Raw genomic sequence first — 23,972 nt, 5'->3', positions numbered from 1 at the left:
TAGCTTGAGTGGAGTTTGAGAAAATGTTCCTTATATTCGAAAAATTATAATTTACGGGAAATGGCTATCCAAGTTTCTCAATACATTCCTGCACTATAGGATGGATTATCAGGATCTTCTTCTTCATCCTCCAAAAGCTTCCTCTTCTGTCTTCTGTTCTGGCCTGTTGTTCCATCATACTTCATATGCCTTTCTCTTCTTTCTGCTCCTCTTATCCTTTCCCTGTCAATATTTGTTAGTGCTCGTACAGTGTTCACCCCAGCTGTAAATCCTAATGCCTTCAGAACTTCACACTGTTCCCTTGGTTGTAGGTTGCTATTGCATCATAAATGCCAAAGTGCAGTGTTTTTATGCTTACAAACACCCTTTTAGGAATCACTTTCCAAATCAAATTGTTTACTCTCTCATTAGGATTCTGCGTCTTTCCGTGCAGACATTTGTGTAACAATTCTGGCTGTGCTAAGTCATGAAAAATTGGTTTTATTGTTCCCTCCTGATTCTTGTACATACTGCATATTACCCGCTTTACAGAAGAACTATAATACTACCAACAACAGGCACAACACTGAACTAATTCGAAACGGTAAACAGCAAAGAGACGATGTTCCGCGCTCTTATTCATTGTAGTATCGCAACTTGGTATTAGTGTTAATTTTCTTTTTCCCTACGTTCTTCCTCTTATATACACGGTTACTAAAACGTGGCATCGTAACCAGAACAAAAGTGTACGACAATATTAAATGGAGCAAGATGTTCGAAATTCTGAGGAAAATAGGAGTAGGCTGTAAGAAATACGTGTAATATTTGTCACAGAAAACAATGTAGCCAACCCTTGTACACTCGCTGTATGCGTAACATAAGGCGCTGTATGCGTAACAGGCCGAGAAAATCCCAAGCAGTTCGCCAGGAAGTCACGAGAGGGTGTTAGATGCATTCAGCGGTCGCCCATTTCCTCTGCAGGCGCGGGGGAAAATGGTAATAACTCCACTTCTAGGGCGAGTAGAACAATAATTCAAAGTTTACATTAAAGAGGAATGTTCCAATTAATTTTCGGTAGCAAAAAAAAAATCGTAATTTTTGGATTTGACCACCTCCGGCTCCCCTTAATAATAACAGTTCCAGATACGCCATTCGCAGTATGGACACACTAGATAACACAATTGAGGCGCGCGTGGGTCGTGTTCCCGCCATCACGTATTTTACACCATGTTTTTAACGTACGTCCACCTCACTATGTTAATTTAAATTGCTGGTGCCTCTAATTTGCTGCTTTGCCTGACTGTGAGCGGCGCTAGCAGCGCATGTTAATATATCCCCTCTCGTAGTATCTTTGCACGACTGCTATTACTTCCCGGTCGTTGTCTGTCGTAAACAGTTCGGGTCGCGAGTACGGGTCTGCCAGTCAGTTGGAACGCGTCTGGAGCGCAGTCCGGACCTGCCAGTCAGGGAGTTGCAATGCGGAACTAGTGCAGTCGGGTTGGAGCAGCTGTGAGGTCTGCGTCGACATGGCTCGCCCGACCGGACCATTGGTGCCACGCATTACTTGAGCCTGGCCGTGGCCTTGGTGGATCGTCGGTCGGTCGTCCTACTCGACGACGCGTTTTGGCTCGCCGATCGTTCACGAGTCGGCTGTGTGCGCGTGCGCATCGACTCCCGATTTGTCTTTGTGCGTGCTTAGTTACTGTCGTGTATCGTTCAGGTCTTAGTGAAAGTTACGGTATATTAATAATTTTTACTTGTGGACCGTCTGACAGCAACTGAATAAAACACAATTTTAGTGCCATACACGTTTCGCCTTTATTTTCTGCAAGGCATCATCAGTGGCAGGTTGCGTGGACAATTTCCTACATATTACGCTCCTGTCGCATTTTTGGTGTTGTTCTTCTTCTTATGAACTCCAATTTGCGGTTTTTTTCCCCATTCCACAACACTATGCACTGAACGCTTGTTTTAAAGCAATGTTTTGGTTTCTGTCCATAAGTAAAAATTATTAATATACCGTAATGTTACACGCAACTGAGGAAGACAGGACTATAAAAGTTGATGTCAATACAGCTTAGTGAAAGTGTTTGTCAGCTTGTGTGTGTGGTTGGCGTTATTTCCACTGACGACGATTTTAAATGTTGCCGGCATTCTGAGGGGAATCGGTGAGTTGCGGCGGTCCAGGGAAGTTATCTCCGTGAGGTGCAGCCGGCTGGGTACGCTGGCAGTCCCTGCGCAGTGTCGGAGCGTGTGTGGAGCTGTGCGATCGCTACGAGGTTCGTGGTTCACCGACCCGTGACCTCAAAGTTGAGCAGTGGTTTCAACTACCCAAGCCACGTCCATTCATGTTGTGTGGTTCGTTTGGGTGGTTCGCTGTTGCGGAGGTTTTCCTTTGAGCAACACTGACTGTTTCTATTGGTGAAATTTAGCCGCCATGTGGTGCAATTAACTATACTGGTTGACTACAATTAGAGTGCACCAGCGGAATTTTCTGCCTTGTGGCCGTTAGTGTTCCGGTTACCTTCCCTCGCCACTAACGTAATTTCGGGCAGCGTCCTTTCCTCACCTGTTGTCGCTGTCCAACATGGTGTGTAGTTTCCACAGCTAATACACATTTCATTTTGGATAATCACGTTCGTAACCTTTTGTGTTTGAGTTCTCATGTACTGATTGGTGGCAAGCAAGTCGTCGTTTCGGTCGGTCCGTGGCTGTCGCCTGGTTGGGTTCCGATAGATCAAGTGCAGTTGGGCTCAGCATCTAAGTGAAGGAGGGCAGATCGACCTCCCTGGAGGCTTCCGAGTGCCGTTTCCTTTGTTATCCTTCTCATCGGTGTTTAATTGTCTGTTTATAATCTATCATAGGCAATGATTTAAAAATTCTTGTTTTTACTGAACTTTATGTATTTTATGAATTTTGGAAAATCAATTGTGGACCTTAAGTTGCTTAAAACCTTATTCTTGAAATTAGTCTTTAAGCAAAAACATTGTGGCCTTCTGCCTTAAAAGATTGTGGTAATATATTTTAAAAATTTCAAATTTAATTGTGGCCCTCAGCTACTTGTATTGCACCTTGCATATGTTCTATCTACTTTTGCCCTGAGGTTTTCCAGCCTAACTGTGATACCATATATATTTTAATTATTTTATTTCCTATTTTAACTGCATTTCTATTTTGTTGACTCTTAAGAATTCTTGTTTGGAGGCCCTCAGCCGTGAAATAATTGCCTTTTTGAAACTCGTAGCTCTAAAGCTTCGACTATGTGCCGTTTTGGTTTAAAGGTCTTATTAAATTATAATAAATTACAGTTTTGAGTGAACCTGACAGACACCTTATTTGGCCCTTTTCACAATCCTAATCACCTGTTCTGCCCTGCGGGTTTAGCGGGCGTCTCGACAATGACTGCTCGAGGCCTTTGCTGAGGGCAGCTAGACGCGGTGTAGGTGTTTGGCGTTAGAAGCAGCGGAGGCAGCACAGGTACTTACGGCGACGCACTCGCAGCGGATGCAGTACATGACTCCAAAGGGCGGCCCCAGGTCCGCGAACCAGTGGGCGCCCAGCTCGTACACTCGTCGTCCGAAGTGGCACTCTGGAACAGCACGAGAGAAAGGCGGCGTTGGTAGGCGGCAACTAAAGGCTGCAGGGAGGGCGGGTCGTAGTGACTACTGGGACTGCTCGCTTTACTGAGAAGTAATACCCTGTAATGACAAAGTTTCAATCAATTTGCTCAACAACACAGCTGTAAGGAGACATTATTATACTGCAGCATAGCTGGTAATATAACATTCAGAAAACGCGTGAGGAAGAAAGGGAAAATAATGTTCGTTCAATCACTCGGTATTTCCACAGTGTTCGAATACTCGCCATCCAGAGTTCGAAGTAATATCACACTGGCTGTATACGAAAAGCTGAAATTATTTTCCAGATTGAGACTTAAATCTGCAAGCCTGACTATTACAGGTACTGAGCTAGCCCCACGGATTAGCTTCAATTTATCACGGGCACCTCCCTTTCTTTCCTTAGGCTGCAGTAGCTCTCGTACGATGAAATGAGACTAGGGCCTCGGCGTGGGTATAATGTGGAGTCTGAATTGTCTACAGTCTCCATGTTCGTACTGATCATTGATTCTCTTAGTAATTACAGCATATGACTGCATTGTCTGTATAATGAGGTGACTAAATTTATACGACAGCAATATGCAAATATACAGTTGGGGGTAATGTCGCGCACACGAGGTATAAATGGGCAGTGAAATGGTGGAGCTGTCATTTGTATTCAGTTGAATCATCTGAAAAGGTTTCCGACGTGATTATGGCCGGACGACGGTAATAAACAACCTTTTATCGTATTCCACTCCATAAATCGTTGAGGAATTCAATATACCGAGATCCACAGTGTCGAGAGAGAGAGAGAGAGAGAGAGAGAGAGAGAGAGAGAGAGAGAGAGGGGGGGGGGGGGATGGCCGATTGCCTTCACTTAACGACCGAGAGCAGCGGCGTGCGAAGAGTTGTCAGTGCTAACAGACAAGCAGCTCTGCGTGAAATAACCGCAGAAATCAATGTGATGCGTACGACGAACGAATCTGCTAGGACCGTGTGGCGAAATTTGGTGTTAATTATGACAGCAAACGACTTACACGAGTACCTTTTCTAACAGCACGACATCAAAAACTGGCTCTGAGCACTATGGGACTTAACATCTGAGGTCATCAGTCCCCTAGAACTTAGAACTACTTAAACTGAACTAACCTAAGGACGTCACACACATCCATGCCCGAGGCAGGATTCGAACCTGCGACCGTACCAGTCGCGCGGTTCCGGACTGAAGCGCCTAGAACTGATAGGATAAACTTGGATGTGAAAAGTTGAAGTAATGTATGAAGAAGTCTGTAAGAGGCATGTGTACAACAACAGATCATAAATAGCTACTGATGATGGTAAAAGAGTGGCAAAAGAAGAAGTTATTGCTCATACAGTAAAAGTTGTCTTTGCTGCTGCAAAATTAAGTCGCCTTGTAGACAGATACGTAGGTAATTTTTGTCCAGTTTACAGCTGCGTCACACGCGAGTTGCAGAGTGCACGAGACCCCAGCCTCTACTCCACAGGTGGTAACAGGTTTCCCTGTCCCAGGTGGGAACAGCTGACGTAATGCCGCCACTGCGAGGCGGCGCGCGTGTTGACGTCACGAACAGCGAGCAGGCGGCAGGCGGCAGGCAGCGTAAACACGAGCCTATAAAGAGAGCTGCTGGCGGTCAGGGCCGCTGGGAGCTGCACGCGGGGGCGGGTCTGCGTCCTCAGGAAACTCATCACGAGCTTTCCTACGTCACGCGCACTGGAGTGGCGACGTCGCATTCTTCATACTGTGGTGCTAGCCACAACCTAAGTAAACTTTGAACTTTGCAGTCATTTTACGTGTCAGAATAAGCTGAAGCCAGTCAAACTAAATCTACAATATGGCGAAATTTGATCAAAGCTAGACCCACGCTCTAAATTTGAACAATGATCTTCATTGAAACAAATTTTTGATTAAAACTTTCTAAAGCCAAGATCGCATCAAATATTTCTTTACTCACAAACAACCGGTTTCGACAGACCCTGCCGTCATTTTCAGGTCTTCAAAAATTTATGTCGCAAAAAGTCTTCATTTTGAGTTGGACTTCACGCCAGGTTCTCATGTAGATAAAATGTAGCACATTACAACTTGGCGTGAAGGCCAACTCAAAACGAACACATTTTATAACATAAATTTTTGAGGACCTGAAGATGACGGCAAAGACTGCCGAAACCAGTTGTTTGTAAATAAAGAAATATTTGATGCGATGTTGGCTTTAGAAAGTTTTTAACAAGTGAAACATTTCACTCCTTGTAATTTCTCAGTATGAGACAACTTATTTGATAAAAGCTTCCGTAATACACCGTCAAAGATTTGACCAAAAAGTTTTGATAAAAAATTCTTGTCAAAGAAGTCTGGCAGAGTAATACGGGCCTAATCACTTGCATATCCAAGCATAGTGTAAATCAAACAGTTTTCTTTAATAATTTTTTCATAATGCGGAGCCACAGTCATAATATATTTATTTAAAGTCAGTACAGTCATTGACTGTTGTTCATTTACAGTGTGCAAGTGTAAATGTAACACTGTAAATGAACAACAGTCTAATGGCGGTGCTGACTTTAAAGAAACGGTTTACTGTTACCCTTTTATTACGCGTACTTATTTGTTGTATATATGTGTCAAAGTATATAAATGCTCGAAGTATATTATTGAGAAATAGAGGCGATAGTGCCACAGACATGGTACGTGAATTGGAGTGGCAATCATGAAAACAAAAGAATTTTTCGTTGCGGCTGGATCTTCTCATGAAATTTCAATCACTAGTTTTCTCCTTCGAGTACGAAAACATTGTTGGCACCCACCTACATAGGGAGAAATGACCATCACGATAAAATAAGATAAATCAGGGCTCGCACAGAAAAATTTAAGTGCTCATTTTTCCCCACGCGCCGTTCGAGAGTGGAACGGTAGAGAGACAGCTTAAGGTGGTGCACTGAACCCTCTGCCAGGCACTTTATTGGGAATAGCAGAGTAATCACGCAGATGTAGATATAAACAAAATTGTCAAAATTTTACTGACCAACAGAATTTGTTTTCTATGATCAGAACAGCCGGCCGCTGTGGCCTAGCGGTTCTAGGCGCTTCAATCCGGATCCGCTCTGCCGCAACGGCCGCAGGTTCGAATCCTGGCTTGGGCATGGATGTGTGTGAGAGAGAACGATAGAGGATACAGAAACTAAAAATACAGATAAGTGAACATCATACATAGAGGGGAGGATCTGGACCCTCCCAGACCAGTAAACACGCAGGTACTGGCGAAAGTGCGCTTTAGACCGAAATTTTAAACAGGTGGAAACGAGGGAAAAATAAGTAGGAGTCTCATAACAGTTTTAGCTGCCGAGGTATGGTGGGGACACTGGCAGTGGGACAGAACGACGAAAGGAGACAGTGTAAGTGAGAGGAGAGAGTGGCAGTGGGATATACTGCAAATCAATGGGAGAAAAAGGAGACCGTTGGAGAGAGACATATACAGACGTAGCAATGAGAGGCAGATGCGAGTTTGAACCCTTAGCTACAAAGAGGGAGTGGGAAAAAGGATTCAGATAGTTCTGTGTTAAAAGAGCGCAAATATGTTGTCTTTGTTGTCAACTTTGTGATTACATATTAGCCTAGTGGCTTGGAGTAACAAACGGAGTAAATCATCATTGCACTGTTACTCTGCGAATAGCTTCCGTAGTCGACGAGTCCCTCACACCAAAATACTTAGAAAAAAATCGCTGAACAACTTTCGAAACGTGAGACTTAAATTTCTTTCGACGCAATGTGTAAAATGGCTAAACAACGTACGGGAATGCAGCCTGCAGACGTCTTCGACAACCGCCCATGTTTGGGAAGAATGTGCATCTGCCGAAAAATCAGTCAAAGACGTCTACCCGACTGCATTCCCGCAAGTTGTCTGAACGACCTCCCAGATTTTCTCGGTGAGGTCCGAGTTCACCTTGTACGTATAGAGAACCCAACGAAAACGTTTCCAGGTGGAGAAACGAAGGTGTCTGGCCAGGATGAGCTGGAAATAGACGTAATGCAACTTCATGTTTAAGTGAACTGTAAAGAGAAGTCTAGAAATTTGGTGTTTACCTTCCCGGTGACGACGAGAAGTACAAAGTCCGAGACAGCTCTCCACGCTACTCTATTCTGTGCAAGCCTTTTCCTCTCAGAATAACTACTGCAACCTACATCCTTCTGAATCTGCTTACTGCATTCATCTCTTGGGCTCCCTCTACAATAATTACCACTCCCCTCCCCAGTTCCCTCCAGAAGCTGGTGATAACCCTTCATATCTCAGAATGTGCTCTGTCAACAGATCCCTTCGTTTGGCCAAGTTATGCCACAAATTTCTTGTCTCCCCAATTCTATTCCGTATCTCCTCATTAATTGCACGAGCTACCCAACTCATCTTCAGCATTCTTCTATAGCACCACATTTCAAAGCCTCTAGTCTCTTCTTATCTAAACTGCTTATTGTCCATGTTCCACTTCCATACATGGCTACACTACCTTCAAAATGGTTCAAATGGCTCTGAGCACTATAGGACGTAACTTCTGAGGTAATCAGTCCCCTAGAACTTAGAACTACTTAAACCTAACTAACCTAAGGACATCACACACATTCATGCCCGAGGCAGGATTCGAACACTTAAATCTATATTCGATGTCAACAAATTCCTCTTCTTCAGAAACTCTTTTCTTGCCATTACCAGCCTACATTTCATTTCATATCCTCTCTACTTCGACCATCATCGCTTATTTTTATGTCCAAATAACGAAGCTCATCTACTTCTTTAAGTGCCACGTTTCCTAATTTAAATCCCTCAGCATCACCTGATTTAATTCGACTACATTCCATTGTCCTTGTTTATCTTCTGCCGACTTTCATCTTATATCCTCCTTTTGACACACAGTCCAGCCCGTTCAACTGCTCTTCCAAGGCTTTTGCTGTCTCTGATAGAATTACATTGTCACTGGCAAACCTCAAAGTTTACTATATCTTCTCCCTGAACTTTAATTCCTACTGCAAATTTTCCTATGGTTTCCTTTAATGCTTACTCAATGTAATAGATTAAATAACATTCAGGATAGGATACAACCGTGTCTCTCTTTGGGATAGGCTACAATACCGTCTCACTCCCTTCTCAACCACTGCTTCCCTTTCATGCCCGTCGGCTCTCATAAGTGTCTTCTGGTTTCTGAAAAGTTATACATCTACGTCTACATGATTACTCTGCAATTCACATTTAAGTGCTTGGCAGAGGGTTCATAGAACCAGAATCATACTATCTCTCTACCATTCCACTTCCGAACGGCGCGCGGGAAAAACGAACACCTAAACCGTTCTGTTCGAGCTCTGATTTCTCTTATTTTATTTTGATGAGAATTCCTACCTATGTAGGTTGGGCTCAACAAAATATTTTCGCATTCGGAAGAGAAAGTTGGTGACTGAAATTTCGTAAATAGATCTCGCCGCGACGAAAAACGTCTTTGCTTTAATGACTTCCATCCCAACTCGCGTATCATATCTGCCACACTCTCTCCCCTATTACGTGATAATACAAAACGAGCTGCCCTTTTTTGCACCCTTTCGATGTCCTCCGTCAATCCCACCTGGTAAGGATCCCACACCGCGCAGCAATATTCTAACAGAGGACGAACGAGTGTAGTGTAAGCTGTCTCTTTAGTGGACTTGTTGCATCTTCTAAGTGTCCTGCCAATGAAACGCAACCTTTGGCTCACCTTCCCCACAATATTATCTGTGTGGTCTTTCCAACTGAAGCTGTTCGTAATTTTAACACCCAGGTACTTAGTTGAATTGACAGCCTTGAGAATTGTACTATTTATCGAGTAATCGAATTCCAACGGATTTGTTTTGGAACTCATGTGGATCACCTCACACTTTTCGTTATTTAGCGTCAACTGGCACCTGCCACACCATATAGCAATCTTTTCTAAATCGCTTTGCAATTGATACTGGTCTTCGGATGACCTTACTAGACGGTACATTACAGCATCATCTGCGAACAACCTAAGAGAACTGCTCAGATTGTCACCCAGGTGATTTATATAAATCAGGAACAGCAGAGGTCCCAGGACGCTTCCCTGGGGAACACCTGATATCACTTCAATTTTACTCGATAATTTGCCGTCTATTACTACGAACTGCGACCTTCCTGATAGGGAATCACGAATCCAGTCACACAACTGAGACGATACCCCATAGGCCCGCAGCTTGATTAGAAGTCGCTTGCGAGGAACGGTCTCAAAAGCTTTCCGGAAATCTAGAAATACGGAATCAACTTGAGATCCCCTGTCGATAGCGGCCATTACTTCGTGCGAATAAAGAGCTAGCTGCGTTGCACAAGAACGATGTTTTCTGAATCCATGCTGATTACGTATCAATAGATCGTTCCCTTCGAGGAGATACATAATGTTTGAATACAATATATGCTCCAAAACCCTACTGCAAACGGACGTCAATGATATAGGTCTGTAGTTCGATGGATTACTCCTACTACCCTTCTTAAACACTGGTGCGACCTGCGCAATTTTCCAATCTGTAGGTACGGATCTATCGGTGAGCGAGCGGTTGTATATGATTGCTAAGTAGGAAGCTATTGTATCAGCGTAATTTGAAAGGAACCTAATCGGAATACAATCTGGACCTGAAGACTTGCCAGTATCAAGTGATTTGAGTTGCTTCGCAACCCCTAAGGTATCAACTTCTAAGAAACTCATGCTAGCAGCTGTTCGTGTTTCAAATTCTCGAATATTCCATTCGTCTTCTCTGGTGTAAATAGCCTTTCGCTCCCTGTATTTTACCCTTGCGATCTTCAGAATTTCAAAGAGAGTATTCCAGTCAACGCTGTGAAAAGCTTTATCAAAGTCTACAAATGCTACAAACTTACACGTAGGTTTGTATTTCCTTAACTTCCAAGAGATGTCGTAGGGTTGGTAGTGCCTTGCGTGTTCCTATATTTCTCCAGAATCCAAACTGATCTGCCTCGAGGTCGACTTCTACATTGTTATGTAGATAAATCTCGCATAAATATGAATCTGTAATACCAACAAAGGTTTTCCTTCATTCGCGATCAAATAAACACAAAGGGGGAAAAAATAGCTTGTCGCACGACAGCCCACAGCTCTCACGCAACCAGCCACAAGACTGGTACCTGGTGGTCATATATTGCGCTACAAACACAGACGCTACCAACAGTGTGTAACACTTTGCTGAGAGAGCATCACGGCAACAAAAATTTAGTAGACTGTTAATGCTTGTACAGTAGCTGTTGGAAATCAGTGTTGTTTGAGATGAATTCGTCAGCTGTACGCAGTCGTGCGACTCCTGAAAGTTTTCTAATAATATCTATTTGCCTTTTATTAGCTCACAGAGCGATCGTTTCTTGTGTCTTGAAAACCAGCAAGGGACGTCCTTATCTTCAAACCATCCATTGCTCCGTTACAGAATTGAACTCTGTGTTCAAAATCAGTTTGCCTCATATCTTCTACATCTACAACTACGTGATCACTCTGCTATTCACAATAGAGTGCCTGGCAGAGGATTCAATGAACCACCTTCAAGCTGTCCCTGTCGTTCCACTCTCGAACGGCGCGCGGGAAAAGCGAGTACTTAAATTTTTCTGTGCGAGCCCTGATTTCTCTTATTTTGTCGTGATGATCATTTCTCCCTATGTAGGTGGGTGCCAACAGAATGTTTTCGCTATCGGAGGAGAGAACTGGTGATTGAAATTTCGTGAGAAGGTCCCGTCGCAACGAAAAACGCATTTGTGTTAATGATAGCCACTCCTATTCACGTGTCATGTCTTTGGCGCTATCTCCCCTACTTCGCGATAATACAAAACGAGCTGGCCTCCTTTGCACTTTTTCGATGTTATCCGTCAGTTCCATCTGACTCGGATCCCACACCACACAGCAATAGGGCGGACAAGCGTGGTGTAAGCAATCTCTTTAGTAGACTTGTTACACCTTCTAAGTGTTCTGCCAATGAATCGCAGTCTTTGGTTGGCTCTACCTGCAACATTATCTATGTCATCGTTCCAATTTAGGGTATTTGTAATTGTAATCCATAAGTATTTAGTTGAATTCACAGCCTTCACATTTGTGTGACTTATCGCGTAAACGACATTTAGCGGATTTCTTTTAGTACTCATGTGAATAGCTTCGCACTTTTTCTTTATTCAGGGTCAATTGTCACTTTTCGCACCATACAGATACCTTATCTAAATCATTTTGCAATTCATTTTGGTCATCTGATGACTTTACAAGACGGTAAATGATAGCATCATCTGCAGACAATCTAAGATGGCTACTGGGATTGTCTCATAGGTCGTTAGTATAGATCAGGAACAATAGAGGGCCTGTAAGACTTCTTTGGGGAACGCCGGATATTATTTCTGTTTTACTCGATGACTTTCCGTCTGTTACTACGAACTATGAGCTTTCTGACAGGGAATCACGAATCCAGTCGTACAACTGAGGCGATATTCCACAGGCACGCAGTTTGGTTAGAAGACGCTTGTGAGGAACGGTGTCGAAAGCCTTCTGGAAATCTAAAAATATGGAATCAATTTGACATCCCCTGTCGATAGCACTCATTACTTCACGAGTATAAAGATCTAGTTGTACTCGCAGTTTATGATAGGGACGTAATTGGTGGTCCATCAGTACCTTCCACGCGCTTTTCTTTAAATGGATTTAACAACATTGTCAAGTAACTGGTTAAGGCAGTGTATGCTCGTTAGAACCTAAGATCATTGAGTGATGAGGAAGATGATGGCGTCAGGGCAATGGCGTACTTCAGGTTAACTTGTCACCCATAACAAATGACAGGCTCAGCTACAGAACGATAAGTGTCATCGGCCGACTTAAGTGCCGTGTCCGATAACGGGCTGTATATTAACGCCAGTCGTAAAGTCTCGCTGACCCGCCGAGGCGACAACCTCTGCATTAGACCGGGCGCCGCGTGTTGTGATTCCGCCTTTACGAGACAGATAGAGATGTGGAGCAGGCGTCGAGTGACGGGAAAATTTGTATCTGTCACGTGACACCGCGTGTCGCAACGGCGGCGATTGTTTTCGTCCCCGATGTGTCGCCTGCCCCCTCGGACGGAGCAAATGAATCTAATTTACGATTTTTATCGAAACGCTGCGGCGGAATTAATTGAGAGTCTCGCAGAGGTTACATCAGGCGGCAGAGCAATTGAGATCAAGTGGACTAACCTCCTGATAGCGCTAGCGGCCGCGCTGCCGCGTCTGGCGGCAAACGCGCTACTCGTCTGTCGCCTGACGATGGCGGCTGCTTGTCTGAAACGTCACTCCTTTTATCGATGTATTTTTTAAAAATTACTTTCTCACTTTTCTGTTTCACAATACTTCTTCCACACTGGGGGCAAATTTAGGAAAAAAAATCCTTCTGTCGGCACAATTGGTCACGAAGCCAAACCACAAATATAATTTGTGTAAATTCGTAAAGTACAACACCCTTTTGGGTAGCTACCTGTGAATCCCGCATTCTTGCGACGAAATTTTTTTATCCTTGACGAAACATCCGCTGCGTAAATCAGCTGAGAGAAGTTTAGAAAGTGTGTAACACGGTGACTCGATTCCTGTTTCTTGTTTTTCAGTAACACTGCTTTCCCAATGGAGCTACCGGGTGACGCATCTGGGAACCATACGATCCTCAACAATGAGGCTGTTTTTATCCATTTCTTCTAAGCACTAAGAATAAACGAAGGAAATTCAGGAAGACCTTGACAGCAGTTCCACTTGATTTCTTGATTTGCAACATTCTTCAAATGTGGATAAGTGCAAGATAATGCACGTAAACAAAAGAATGATTACAAAGCATTACAGTACTAATAGGAAACTTGTGGGGTCTGTCTTATCCGTTCACTCCTTACCGGTACTACTAAATTCGATTTACAAAAGAAATACTAGTTTCATTCTGTCCTGTTCCTATTTGTTCCCTTTCCTCCTCTTGTTCGAAATAAAAATGTAGTTCTGTCGTGTATATTTGGTCATATTGTTTGTAATAAGTAATCAGTATATTAAAATAAAAAAATCTGTTGATTACTCCTTGTGGACATGCCGAGGAGTAGTCCATCCACATTTCAGCAAGGAATATTTATTAGTGTCCCCGTAATCCATACCATCAGCTTGAAATATGATGCATCTCAATTTGAGGGAATGAATAGCGAGCACGCTAATAAAAATATCTTTCTGAAATTTGGGTGAATTCCTTCTCAGGCATTTCTGCAAGGAATAACAGGGTGATTTATTAATTTTAATTTATTCATCAGGTATCGTAAAAAACGTGACCGAGAGCACACGAAAAAACTACGTTTATCTATGTTTCAAAAAAGTCTGCCATTTTATTATTTTTTTCTAATTTCAAGAAACTGTGCTGTTACTCCGTGCGCAATATCCTGTAGATGAAGAAAATAGTTTATTTTTTTAATTTCAGATAAGATTTGCGGACTACAGGATTCCCTTTATGATCACACCTCATTTTGAACAGAGAAACTTCTAGTCCTCGGATAGCGAGCTTAATGATGACTGGCTGTCTTTAAAAAATTAGAAAATGTTGTTAAAGGACCAAAAATATTTACGTTGATTGATTCACTACTTTTTCTGAAAAAACTCGTAAAATTCGCTTATTTTTTAGGCTGACTGAGGAGAATGGATCCCAAACAATCAACTTACGAGAACGTAGCCAGGAGACGACTTCGACAATCGCAGATATATTGACAAGTGTACACCCTGTCATTTTCAACACACAACTGCAACTGTTGTTTGACCAAGGAAAGGGGGTTCTAACGGTTGTTACTGATGTTTGATCGTTACCTTAGTGTTGCAAATGTGATTGTACAGTACAAATAATATGGCCAGACATTGACATTTGTGGCAAATACGCTGCTTGTACGGTAAGGTAGTTTTATGTTCCCTTCGGGTCGATAGTGGTGAGTCCCTAAACCATCGGAATGTTTGGTTTCAGTGGAGCTCCCGATTCCGGGCATCAGAGCGATTGATTTTGATTTTGATGAATGTTTACACCCCACTGCCGTACCTCACGCGCTGAGAACAACGCAACTACCGGCGAAATACAAACGATAGCCACTGTACACCGAAATCAAGCACCCCAGTGGTGAAAGCAATGTGACTCACCGAAATCAAGCACTCCAGTGTTGAGGGGCAACTCCTACGTTGTTACCAGGAGAGCCGCTAAAGAGAGATTAATACACTAACCCATATCAGGCTGAACTTACAGGAGGTGTAAATGGAGTACAAAAAAGGGCGGCGTGAATTATAATATGTTTGTCAGACTGCCAAGAGAGTTTGACAAAATTGTTGAATAATCTTTACAAGCAGTCTAACAACAATGTCGTACATCTCGCGAAAAACTCGTTAGAGAACTTTAAGAACCGTCTTTAAGAGGAGAAACTACGATTATTCTTTAACCATCTAAGTATCTATTAGCAAATTGTTCAAATGGCTCTGAGCACTATGGGACTTAACATCTGAGGTCATCAGTCCCCTAGAACTTATAACTACTTAAACCTAACTAAGCTAAGGACATCACACACATCCATGCCCGAGGCAGGTTTCGAACATGCGACCGCAGCAGTCGCGGCGTTCCGGACAGAAGCGCCTAGAACAGCTCGGCCACCGCGGCCGGCTATCTGTTAGCAGAGAGAGAGATATTAAGCTAATTAAAATTCGCCCAGATACGTATGAGCTCTCAAGTCTGCCCATGTTTCGTCCACGTATGGATTGGGAAGAAATTTAATGTACAATAAAAAGTGTCCTCTACCACACACTTCACAGTGTCTCGCAGAGAACAAGTGTGGATCTAGGAAAGGACACGATCGAGCCACTTCCTCTTCTTTGCTAATCTGAGTTTGTGCTGCGTCTGTAGCGACACTGTCGTTGAAGGGATTTAACACATTGATCTTACTACCATTTCTTAATCGCAAATTGCTGCAATAAATGAATAGATAATGTGTGCGAAACTGAAGAATATGTGCAGGTCTGCTTTTACAGCCTTTCAGCTTTATGCTGCTTACTTTTTCCGAGACGTTATTGCAAAGAACCGAATTAGACGTTTACTAGAAACCAGAGAGGTGAACGGCCTTTGGGAAGGACGCCGTCGGCGCCGCTGAGGCGTACATACGGAGGCGGGGTGAGGCGAGGCGAGGCGAGAGGAAGTGTGGTGCTGAGGTATGGAGGCGTCCGCTTATCTCACTCGCTCTGTTTGCCAGGGGCCGGGCCCAAAGTTTTTATCGGAGAACAGCTGGAACGAGGAAACGCAAATAAAGTCCTGCCGAAGACCCTCTGGCCATACGTTCCTCTTTTGGAAACAACTCTCCTGGCAGCTTCTCTCTCTCTCTCTCTCTCTCTCTCTCTCTCTCTCTCTCTCTCTCTCTCTCACTCACTCACACTCACTCACACAGATGGAGTATTTTAATAGTAGCTGTCCTTATGGATGTTACCCAAAGTTAGACAGTTATTTGAAAAGAAATTTTAATGGCAAAACTCATTATCCATCACAAAAGTTCTCTCTTGGAGGTATTGAGGTGCCAGCCACTTGCGGCCCAGCAAATGAGGAGACATTAGAAAAATAGATGAAGTTTTGAGACGAATGGAGAAGAGGAAGAACAAATGTCGCTCACAACTTCGCTTCTATAATCCAAGCTCTCAACATTAATTCTTCTCAACTACTGAGGCCCCAAAGCAAACGAAACCCACAAAACTCCTCGAAATCCAAACAGAAAAGCCAAGTCGCTGTTTAAAAATCCAAAAGTATCACAGTCCAATACACTCCCAAATAATACAGCAATTCAAACAGTTTTTCCTACAAGTGTCGAGTGTGAGCACTATTCGTCACACAACGAGTCTATAGCATATTTGTTGTCAAACGTTGATCGGCGTGTCTAGAGTAGTTGTTGCAACAATGCTGTTTCTAAAATCGGGTAGATCGGCTGCTAGCGGAGACATATACATAATCCTTTATGATTCCCCAAAGGGAAAAACCGCGTGGCGTCAGGTCGTGTGTGAACGTAGAGGTCATGCAAAGTAAGCTCTGTCATCCGGGCTCTAGCGGTCGGGTAGATACGTCGTTTGACCAGTCGCATACTTATCTGTGCCAGCGAGGCGACGCGCAATCTTGCTGGCAAATAAGGTTCTGTGGTTCAGCTTCGTCCAATTGAGGGAAGAGCTATAGTCCTCACGCATCAAGGTGAGAACCACCGGTTACAGTTGCTCCATCGAAAGAGAAAGGCCCGGGATCTGGCACAAACTAGCGTTTAATTTAGGGCAGTCTCGTTGCAACTGTACCATCTCGTTAGGACTTACTGGCCCCCAGACGCGCACGATGTGTGTGTTCACATTTCCACTTAGATGAAATGTCGATTCATCCCTGAAGACGACACGATCCGGAAAATCTTCGTCGTCATGCAGCAACATTTCGTTTGTAAAATTGGCGTTTAAACCGCAGTCTGTATGAGCTTTTAACAAATGCAAACGATTAAGACGTAGTTGGCCGGCCGGAGTGGCCGAGCAGTTCTAGGCGCTACAGTCTGGAACCGCGCGACCGCTACGGTCGCAGGTTCGAATCCTGCCTCGGACATGGATGTGTGTGATGTGCTTAGGTTAGTTAGGTTTAAGTAGTTCTAAGTTCTAGGGGACTGATGACCTCAGAAGTTAAGTCCCGTAGTGCTCAGAGCCATTTGAACCATTTTGAAAAGACGTAGTTGTAAACGTGACTGGTTTTTCTACTTCACGAGTAGCCTTCCGAAGTGATTTCTTGGGGCTACACGTTAAAGACTCTCGCTCGTTCAACACGTTCTTCAGTCACTCTCGGTCGTTCTATACGCTTCCCTTTGCTCGCAGTCACACAAACCAAGCTGTATGAGCTGCTCTGTCAATTTGGTATATTACTTATAAGTGTGAGTTGACTGTAATAAATGCCACAAGGCCATAAAATACGTATGCTGATTTTGTAACATTCTGTATTGTTTCCTCCTACGTATATCTCACGGAGAGACCATGAAGATAAAATCAGAGAGTATATGAAGTCTTCACGGTTTGTCAGCCGAGTGACGTCGTCGTCTCGTAGCAACGTTTCGATGGAATGCGCCTCCATCATCTTCAGGCGAAGATGATGGAGCCGCTTTCCATCGAAACGTTGCTACGAGACGACGACGCTACTCAGTTGACAACCCGTGAAGACTTTGTATATGAAATTCGTCGAGAGAGCCTGCACTCACATAAAATCAAAGAGATTTAAACCACATGGAGGCTTACCAGCAACAGTTCTTCCCACGAGCTACACGCAACTGGAACAGGAGAAGGAGCAACTGACACTTTTACACAAAGTATTCTCCACAACATACCGCAAAGTGGCTTGCGGTTAGTACATGTAGATTTAGATGTAAGTAACCGGACTAACTAGTCGTACTAAGTAACTGGACTAATTATGTAACTGATGGAAGGAAACTAAAAATGTACTGTGGTACATTCCAAGTTACTCCGGAGCTTTTCTCTGCTATTGTACACGAATAGAACTATAGCTTAGAAGCCTACTCGACGATGCACTGTATTGCACCTTGCTGAGAGCTGAGTGTATCTACACTCATGCTGATAAATTAAGGATAATTGCAGAAGGTGGTGCCACACAACGTGGCATTACACAAAACTGGCGCTAATAGCATAGGCACATAGCGAACACACACACCACAGATCTGTAAGTCCACGATATTGGTGATAAGTTGAGAAAACCGTCCCGAAACACATGTGCTACAAAACACCACTGTCTCCTGCGCATGTACCCCGACATCAATATGCGATATGATCACCATGCACACGTACACAGGCCACACAATGGGTTAGAATGCTCTGGATCAGGTGGTCGAGCAGATGCTGGGGTATAGCTTCCCATTCTTACACCAGTGCCTGTCGGGGCTCCTGAAGTGACCTAGGGTTTTGAAGACGTGCAGCGATATGTCGACCGAGGGCATCCCATTCGTGCTCGATGGGGTTTAAATCTGGTGAACAGGCAGGCCACTCCATTCGCCTGATATCTCCTGTTTCAAGGTACTCCTCGACGATGGCAGCTCCGTGGGGCCGTGCGCTATCATCCGTCAGGAGGACGGTGGGACCCACTGCACCCCTGAAAAGGCGGACATACTGGTGCAAAATGACGTCCCGATACACATGACCTGTTACAGTTCCTCTGTCAAAGACATGCAGGGGTGTTCGTGCACCAATCATAATCCCAGCCCACACCATCAAACCACGACCTCCAAACAGGTCCCTTTCAAGGACATTAAGGGGTTGTCATCTGGTTCCTGGTTCTCGCCAGATGAAAACCCGGCGAGAATCACTGTTGGGACTATACCTGGACTCGTCCGTGAACATAACCTGGGACCACTGTTCCAGTGACCATGTACTGTACTCTTGACACCAGCTTTACGGGCTCAGTGGGATGTACCTTGCAGGTCACCAGGCGAGTAACCCATGTCTGTTCAGTTGTCTATAGACTGTGCGTCTGGAGACAACTGTTCCACTGTCTGCGGTAAGGTCCCGAGCAAGGCTACCTGCAGTACTCCGTGGCCGTTTGCGGACACTGATGGTAGGATAACGGTCTTCTTGTTGTGGTGAACACAGTGGACGTCCCGTACTGTAGCGCCTGAATACGTTTCCCGTCTGCTGGAATCGTTACCGTAATCTTGAGATAACACTTTGTGGCACACGTATGGCCCGTGCTACGACTTGCTGTGTTTGACCAGCCTCCAGTCGTCCTAGTATTCTACCACTCATAACGTAATCAATATGTGTTATTTGAGCCATTTTCAACACACAGTCACCATTAGGACGTCTGAAAACGTCTGCACACTTACTCGCTGCACCGTACTCTGACGTGCACCAACACACCTCTGCGTATGTGGACTGCTGCCAACGCCAGGTCAAATGCACTGCAAGGTCATACACCGAGGTGATTTAAACCCACAAACCGCCCACCAGAGCGTTTTTTCACAATTTATCAGCATTATCCTTAATTTATGAGCATGAGTGTAGTTTTTTACGTGTAATGACCAGCTGAGCTGCCGGCCGGTGTGGCCGTGCGGTTAAAGGCGCTTCAGTCTGGAACCGCGTGACCTCTACGGTCGCAGGTTCGAATCCTGCCCCGGACATGGATGTGTGTGATGTCCTTAGGTTAGTTAGGTTTAATTAGTTCTAAGTTCTAGGCGACTGATGACCTCAGAAGTTAAGTCGCATAGTGCTCAGAGCCATTTGAACCATTCTGAACCAGCTGAGCAGGACGGCTGCAGATCTAATCCCTCGCAGAACGTAAGGCGTCGTCGCGTGTCACAGGCATAGTGGTGGTTATGGGTCGTGACGTGACGTGACGCGTCGCGAGCTGAGCTTCTGCTTCTGCTTCTGGTTGTGGTTGTGGTTGTGGTCGGCGGTTGCGCGGCGCGGCTGGCTGCGGCGGACGTCCGTAATCCCCAGCTGAGGCTGCGGCCCTGTCTCAGCCCGGCTCTGCTGGCGACCTCTGCGGGCGGCGCGCGGTGCCAAATCCGGGCCTCTGAGCTAACGTCCGGCGAGAGCCCGCCAACACGTGGCCTTCCTCTTGCGTTACCGCTTTCCTTGGCGCCTGAGCTGACGCCCGCAAACTGGACGGCGTTCAGGAATAGTGCGGCGCGACAGAATTCACAAACTGCTACACTACTGGCCATTAAAATTCCTACACCAAGAAGAAATGATAAACGGGTAATCATTGGACAAATATGTTACACTAGAACTGACATGTCACTACATTTTCACGCAATTTGGGTGCATAGATCCTGAGAAATCAGTACTCAGAACATCCACCTCTGGCAGTAATAACGGCCTTGATACGCCTGGGCATTGAGTCAAACAGAGCTTGGATGGCGTGTACAGGTACAGCTGCCCATGCAGCTTCAACGCGATACCACAGTTAATCGAGAGTAGTGACTGCCGTATTGTGACGAGCCAGTTGCTCGGCCACCATTCGACCAGACGTTTTCAATTGGTGAGAGATCTGGAGAATGTGCTGGCCAGGGCAGCTGTCGAACATTTTCTGTATCCAGTAAAGGCCCGTACAGGACCTGAATTATGCGGCCGTGCATTATGCTGCTGAAATGGAAGGTTTCGCAGGGATCGAATGAAGGGTAGAGCCTCGGGTCGTAACAAATATGAAATTTAACGTCCACTGTTCAAAGTGCCGTCAATGCGAACAAGAGGTGACCGAGACGTGTAACCAATGACACCCCATACCATCACGCCGGGTGATACGCCAGTATGGCGATGACGAATACGCCCTTCCAATGTGCGTTCACCGCGATGTCGACAGACTCGGATGCGACCATCATGATGCTTGCTGTAAACAGAACTTGGATTCATTCGAAAAAATTACGTTTTGCCATTGGTGCACTAGGTTCTTCGTTGAGTACACCATCGCAGGCGTTCCTGTCTGTGATGGAGCGTCAAGGGTAACCGCGGCCACGGTCTCCGAGCTGATAGTCCATGTTGCTGCAAACGTCGTCGAACTGTTCGTGCAGATGGTTGTTGTCTTGGAAACGTCCCTGTCTGTTGACTCAGGGATCCAGACGTGGCTGCATGATCCGTTACAGCCATGCGGATAAGATGCCTGTCATCTCGACTGCTACTGATACGAGGCCGTTGGGATCCAGCACGGCGTTCCGTATTATCTTCCTGAACCCACCGATTCCAAATTGTGCTAACAGTCATTGGATCCCGACCATCGCGGGGAGCAATGTCACGATACGATAAACCGCAATCGCGATAGGCTACAATCCGACCTTTATCAAAGTCGGAAACGTGACGGTACGCATTTGTCCTCCTTACACGAGGCATCACAACAACGTTTCACCAGGCAACGCCGGTCAACTGCTGTTTGCGTATGAGAAATCGGTTGGAAACTTTCCTCATGTCTGCACGTTGTACGTGTTGCTACCGGCGCCAACCTTGTGTGAATGCTCTAAAAAGCTAATCATTTGCATATCGTAGCATGTTCTTCCTGTCGGTTAAATTTCACGTCTGTAGCACGTCGTTTCGTGGTGTAGCAATTTTAATGGCCAGTAGTGTATTTCTTAGGTTCTCCCAGCACGATTGATTCACAATTAATAGCGAAAACCTACTCTGGTGAAAGTACACAATAACAATAGCAAAAAAAGTTGCCGTAAACATGGCTTCGCAAATGAACCGTGTTCCAATGGATTCACTAGGGTCATTCTGTAAGTGATGCAACACAATTTTCTCTCGAAAACAGGTTGATTTTATTGAGGATTCCAATACACCGCTCTTTTGGCTATAAAACACTATTTTTCAACATAATGTCCTTTCACTGTTACGGCCTTACGCCACCTTAGTGATAGGGCCTGTATGTCCGCATGGTACCACTCTACCAGTTCAAAATGGTTCACATGGCTCTAAGCACTATGGGACTTAACATCTGAGCTCATCAGTCCCCTAGACCTTAGAACTACTTAAACCTAACTAATCTAAGAACATCACACACATCCATGCCCGAGGCAGGATTCGAACCTGCGACCGTAGCGGTCGCGCGGTTCCAGACTGTAGCGCCTAGAACCGCTCGGCCACTCCGGCCGACTGTTCATTCTTTCAGCCCGCTATACGAGATTGGAATAATAGAGAATTGTGAAGGTGGATCGATGAACCCTCTGCCAGGCACTTATAAGTGATTTGCAGAGTATCCATGTAGATGTAGACTGTTCGAGGTCCGGACAACAGATACACTCAGGCTTACTCTTCGGAGCAAATGACAGAGGAATACGGACGTTCGATGGGCTTACTGCCTCTGAGTGCCCCTTGATGATTCTGCATTGATTACAGTTTATTGTGTGAGATGAAAACTAGACGGATCATTTATTTTTCGAAAGAAAGAGACAGTTGGAGGGCTGGGCAGTCATCGAAGTCGGACTACAAGCAGTTACTGTAAGCAGTTACTGTAAGCTGTCGACGGAGTACAGAGTGACTTCATAAGTGCAGCGGAAAGACACGAAGAGCAGGATATATCTTCTCACTGAAACTGAAACAAGCTCGGGCTGGGCAAATATGAGTCAGGAGTCGGTCATTCCAAAGCAATCATCACGGCGTTGTGATGGTTTAGGGCATCGGTTCTCTATGGAGCCGGTTATGACGTTGTGACGAGGGGGGGACGGAGGGGGGCGGGCGGTTTCCGTCCAAAGCAAATTTTGGTGGTGTTGACTGCCACTCGCCCCCCAACCCTACGTCCACAATTATTATGTTTCTCTAACCTGTTTTATTTCCTACTTTTAGACATATCAATTCACGAAACAGTTGAACCTTTTCTCTCAAATTTTTTTTCTGTGTTCAGGCATTACTTCCAGAAGGCGGACCAGAGAATTAAGTATTTCGAGTGGTTGTTTCAAAAGGTTATAGAAGGTGTACGTTAACCAACACCGTACTTCACGTAAGTGTGCAGGTTGGTTTCACCTTAGCGACCATACCTGTACCTTGAGAGTGTTAGTCGTCACTTCCAGCAGTTTCTATGAATTTGAGTTGTTTATGTCAATAAAAAAACATTAATTTCCAACCATTAGCTCCGTATCTCAAGGCACTCACTTTCAGGTCCCTCTCTGTCTGCGTAGCTGTGATCATGAAGGTGTGGGATCAACAGGGGAGGAAAGGAGTACTGTTCCTGCTAGAGGAAATTGTGGATTTCTGCGGGTGTTGATATATTTCGACCTGTGTGTGTCTTGGCGCGGAAAATACTCGCTGGCCACAACCGCGGGGACAGGATTCACCGACTCTTTGGGACGTGACGCAGTGGCTCGTTCCGTCGGGGCGCCCTGCCTTACCAAACTTCTAAAATTATGCCGAAAATACTCTGTGAGCCTACCTGCCCGAGCTCATAAACAACACACCGCCGGTGCCAAACAGTGTCGCAACAGATCTTGCGAGCAGCTATAGAGCCCGAGTTTGCACAGAGCAGGGGGAACTGTGCATTCGTCGATGTAATTGCTGCTGAAATGTTTACACGAATTAATAAAGCCCAGCTTACGTTTTGAGACGTTTTTCTGTTTTTTGGGCACAAGGTATAGAACGATGAATGCTGACATTCCATCGCAAAATTGTTTACATAACCCACGCGACGTAGCTTATACTTTTTCACTGGGAAATTTGCAATTCTGCCACTATTTTTATACTTTGCTCAGTGCAGAGCCACACTTATCCAGCTACGGTGTGTCTATCAGTGATTCATTAACAACACAGTTCTGCTTACACGCTGCATTTAACTTTTTGGAGAACTTCTGAGAGCGGTGAAATAAGCAGTGGTTGT

The 23,972-nt window shown here is 44.9% G+C and overlaps 1 protein-coding gene across 1 annotated transcript in view; it reads right to left on the bottom strand.

Annotated features, from left to right (window-relative positions):
* The window catches only part of LOC124789140 (dorsal-ventral patterning protein Sog), a 477,626-nt gene that overhangs the window by 114,742 nt on the left and 338,912 nt on the right, over window positions 1-23,972 (bottom strand). The window contains exon 2 of the mRNA XM_047256433.1: window positions 3,465-3,568. Coding sequence (XP_047112389.1) covers window positions 3,465-3,568 — 104 coding nt within the window. The remainder of the gene's footprint in view (window positions 1-3,464; window positions 3,569-23,972) is intronic.

Source organism: Schistocerca piceifrons, chromosome 3, assembly GCF_021461385.2.
Source record: "Schistocerca piceifrons isolate TAMUIC-IGC-003096 chromosome 3, iqSchPice1.1, whole genome shotgun sequence".
NCBI classification, from domain to species: domain Eukaryota; kingdom Metazoa; phylum Arthropoda; class Insecta; order Orthoptera; family Acrididae; genus Schistocerca; species Schistocerca piceifrons.
This window is presented reverse-complemented; position numbering and strand designations above follow the sequence as displayed.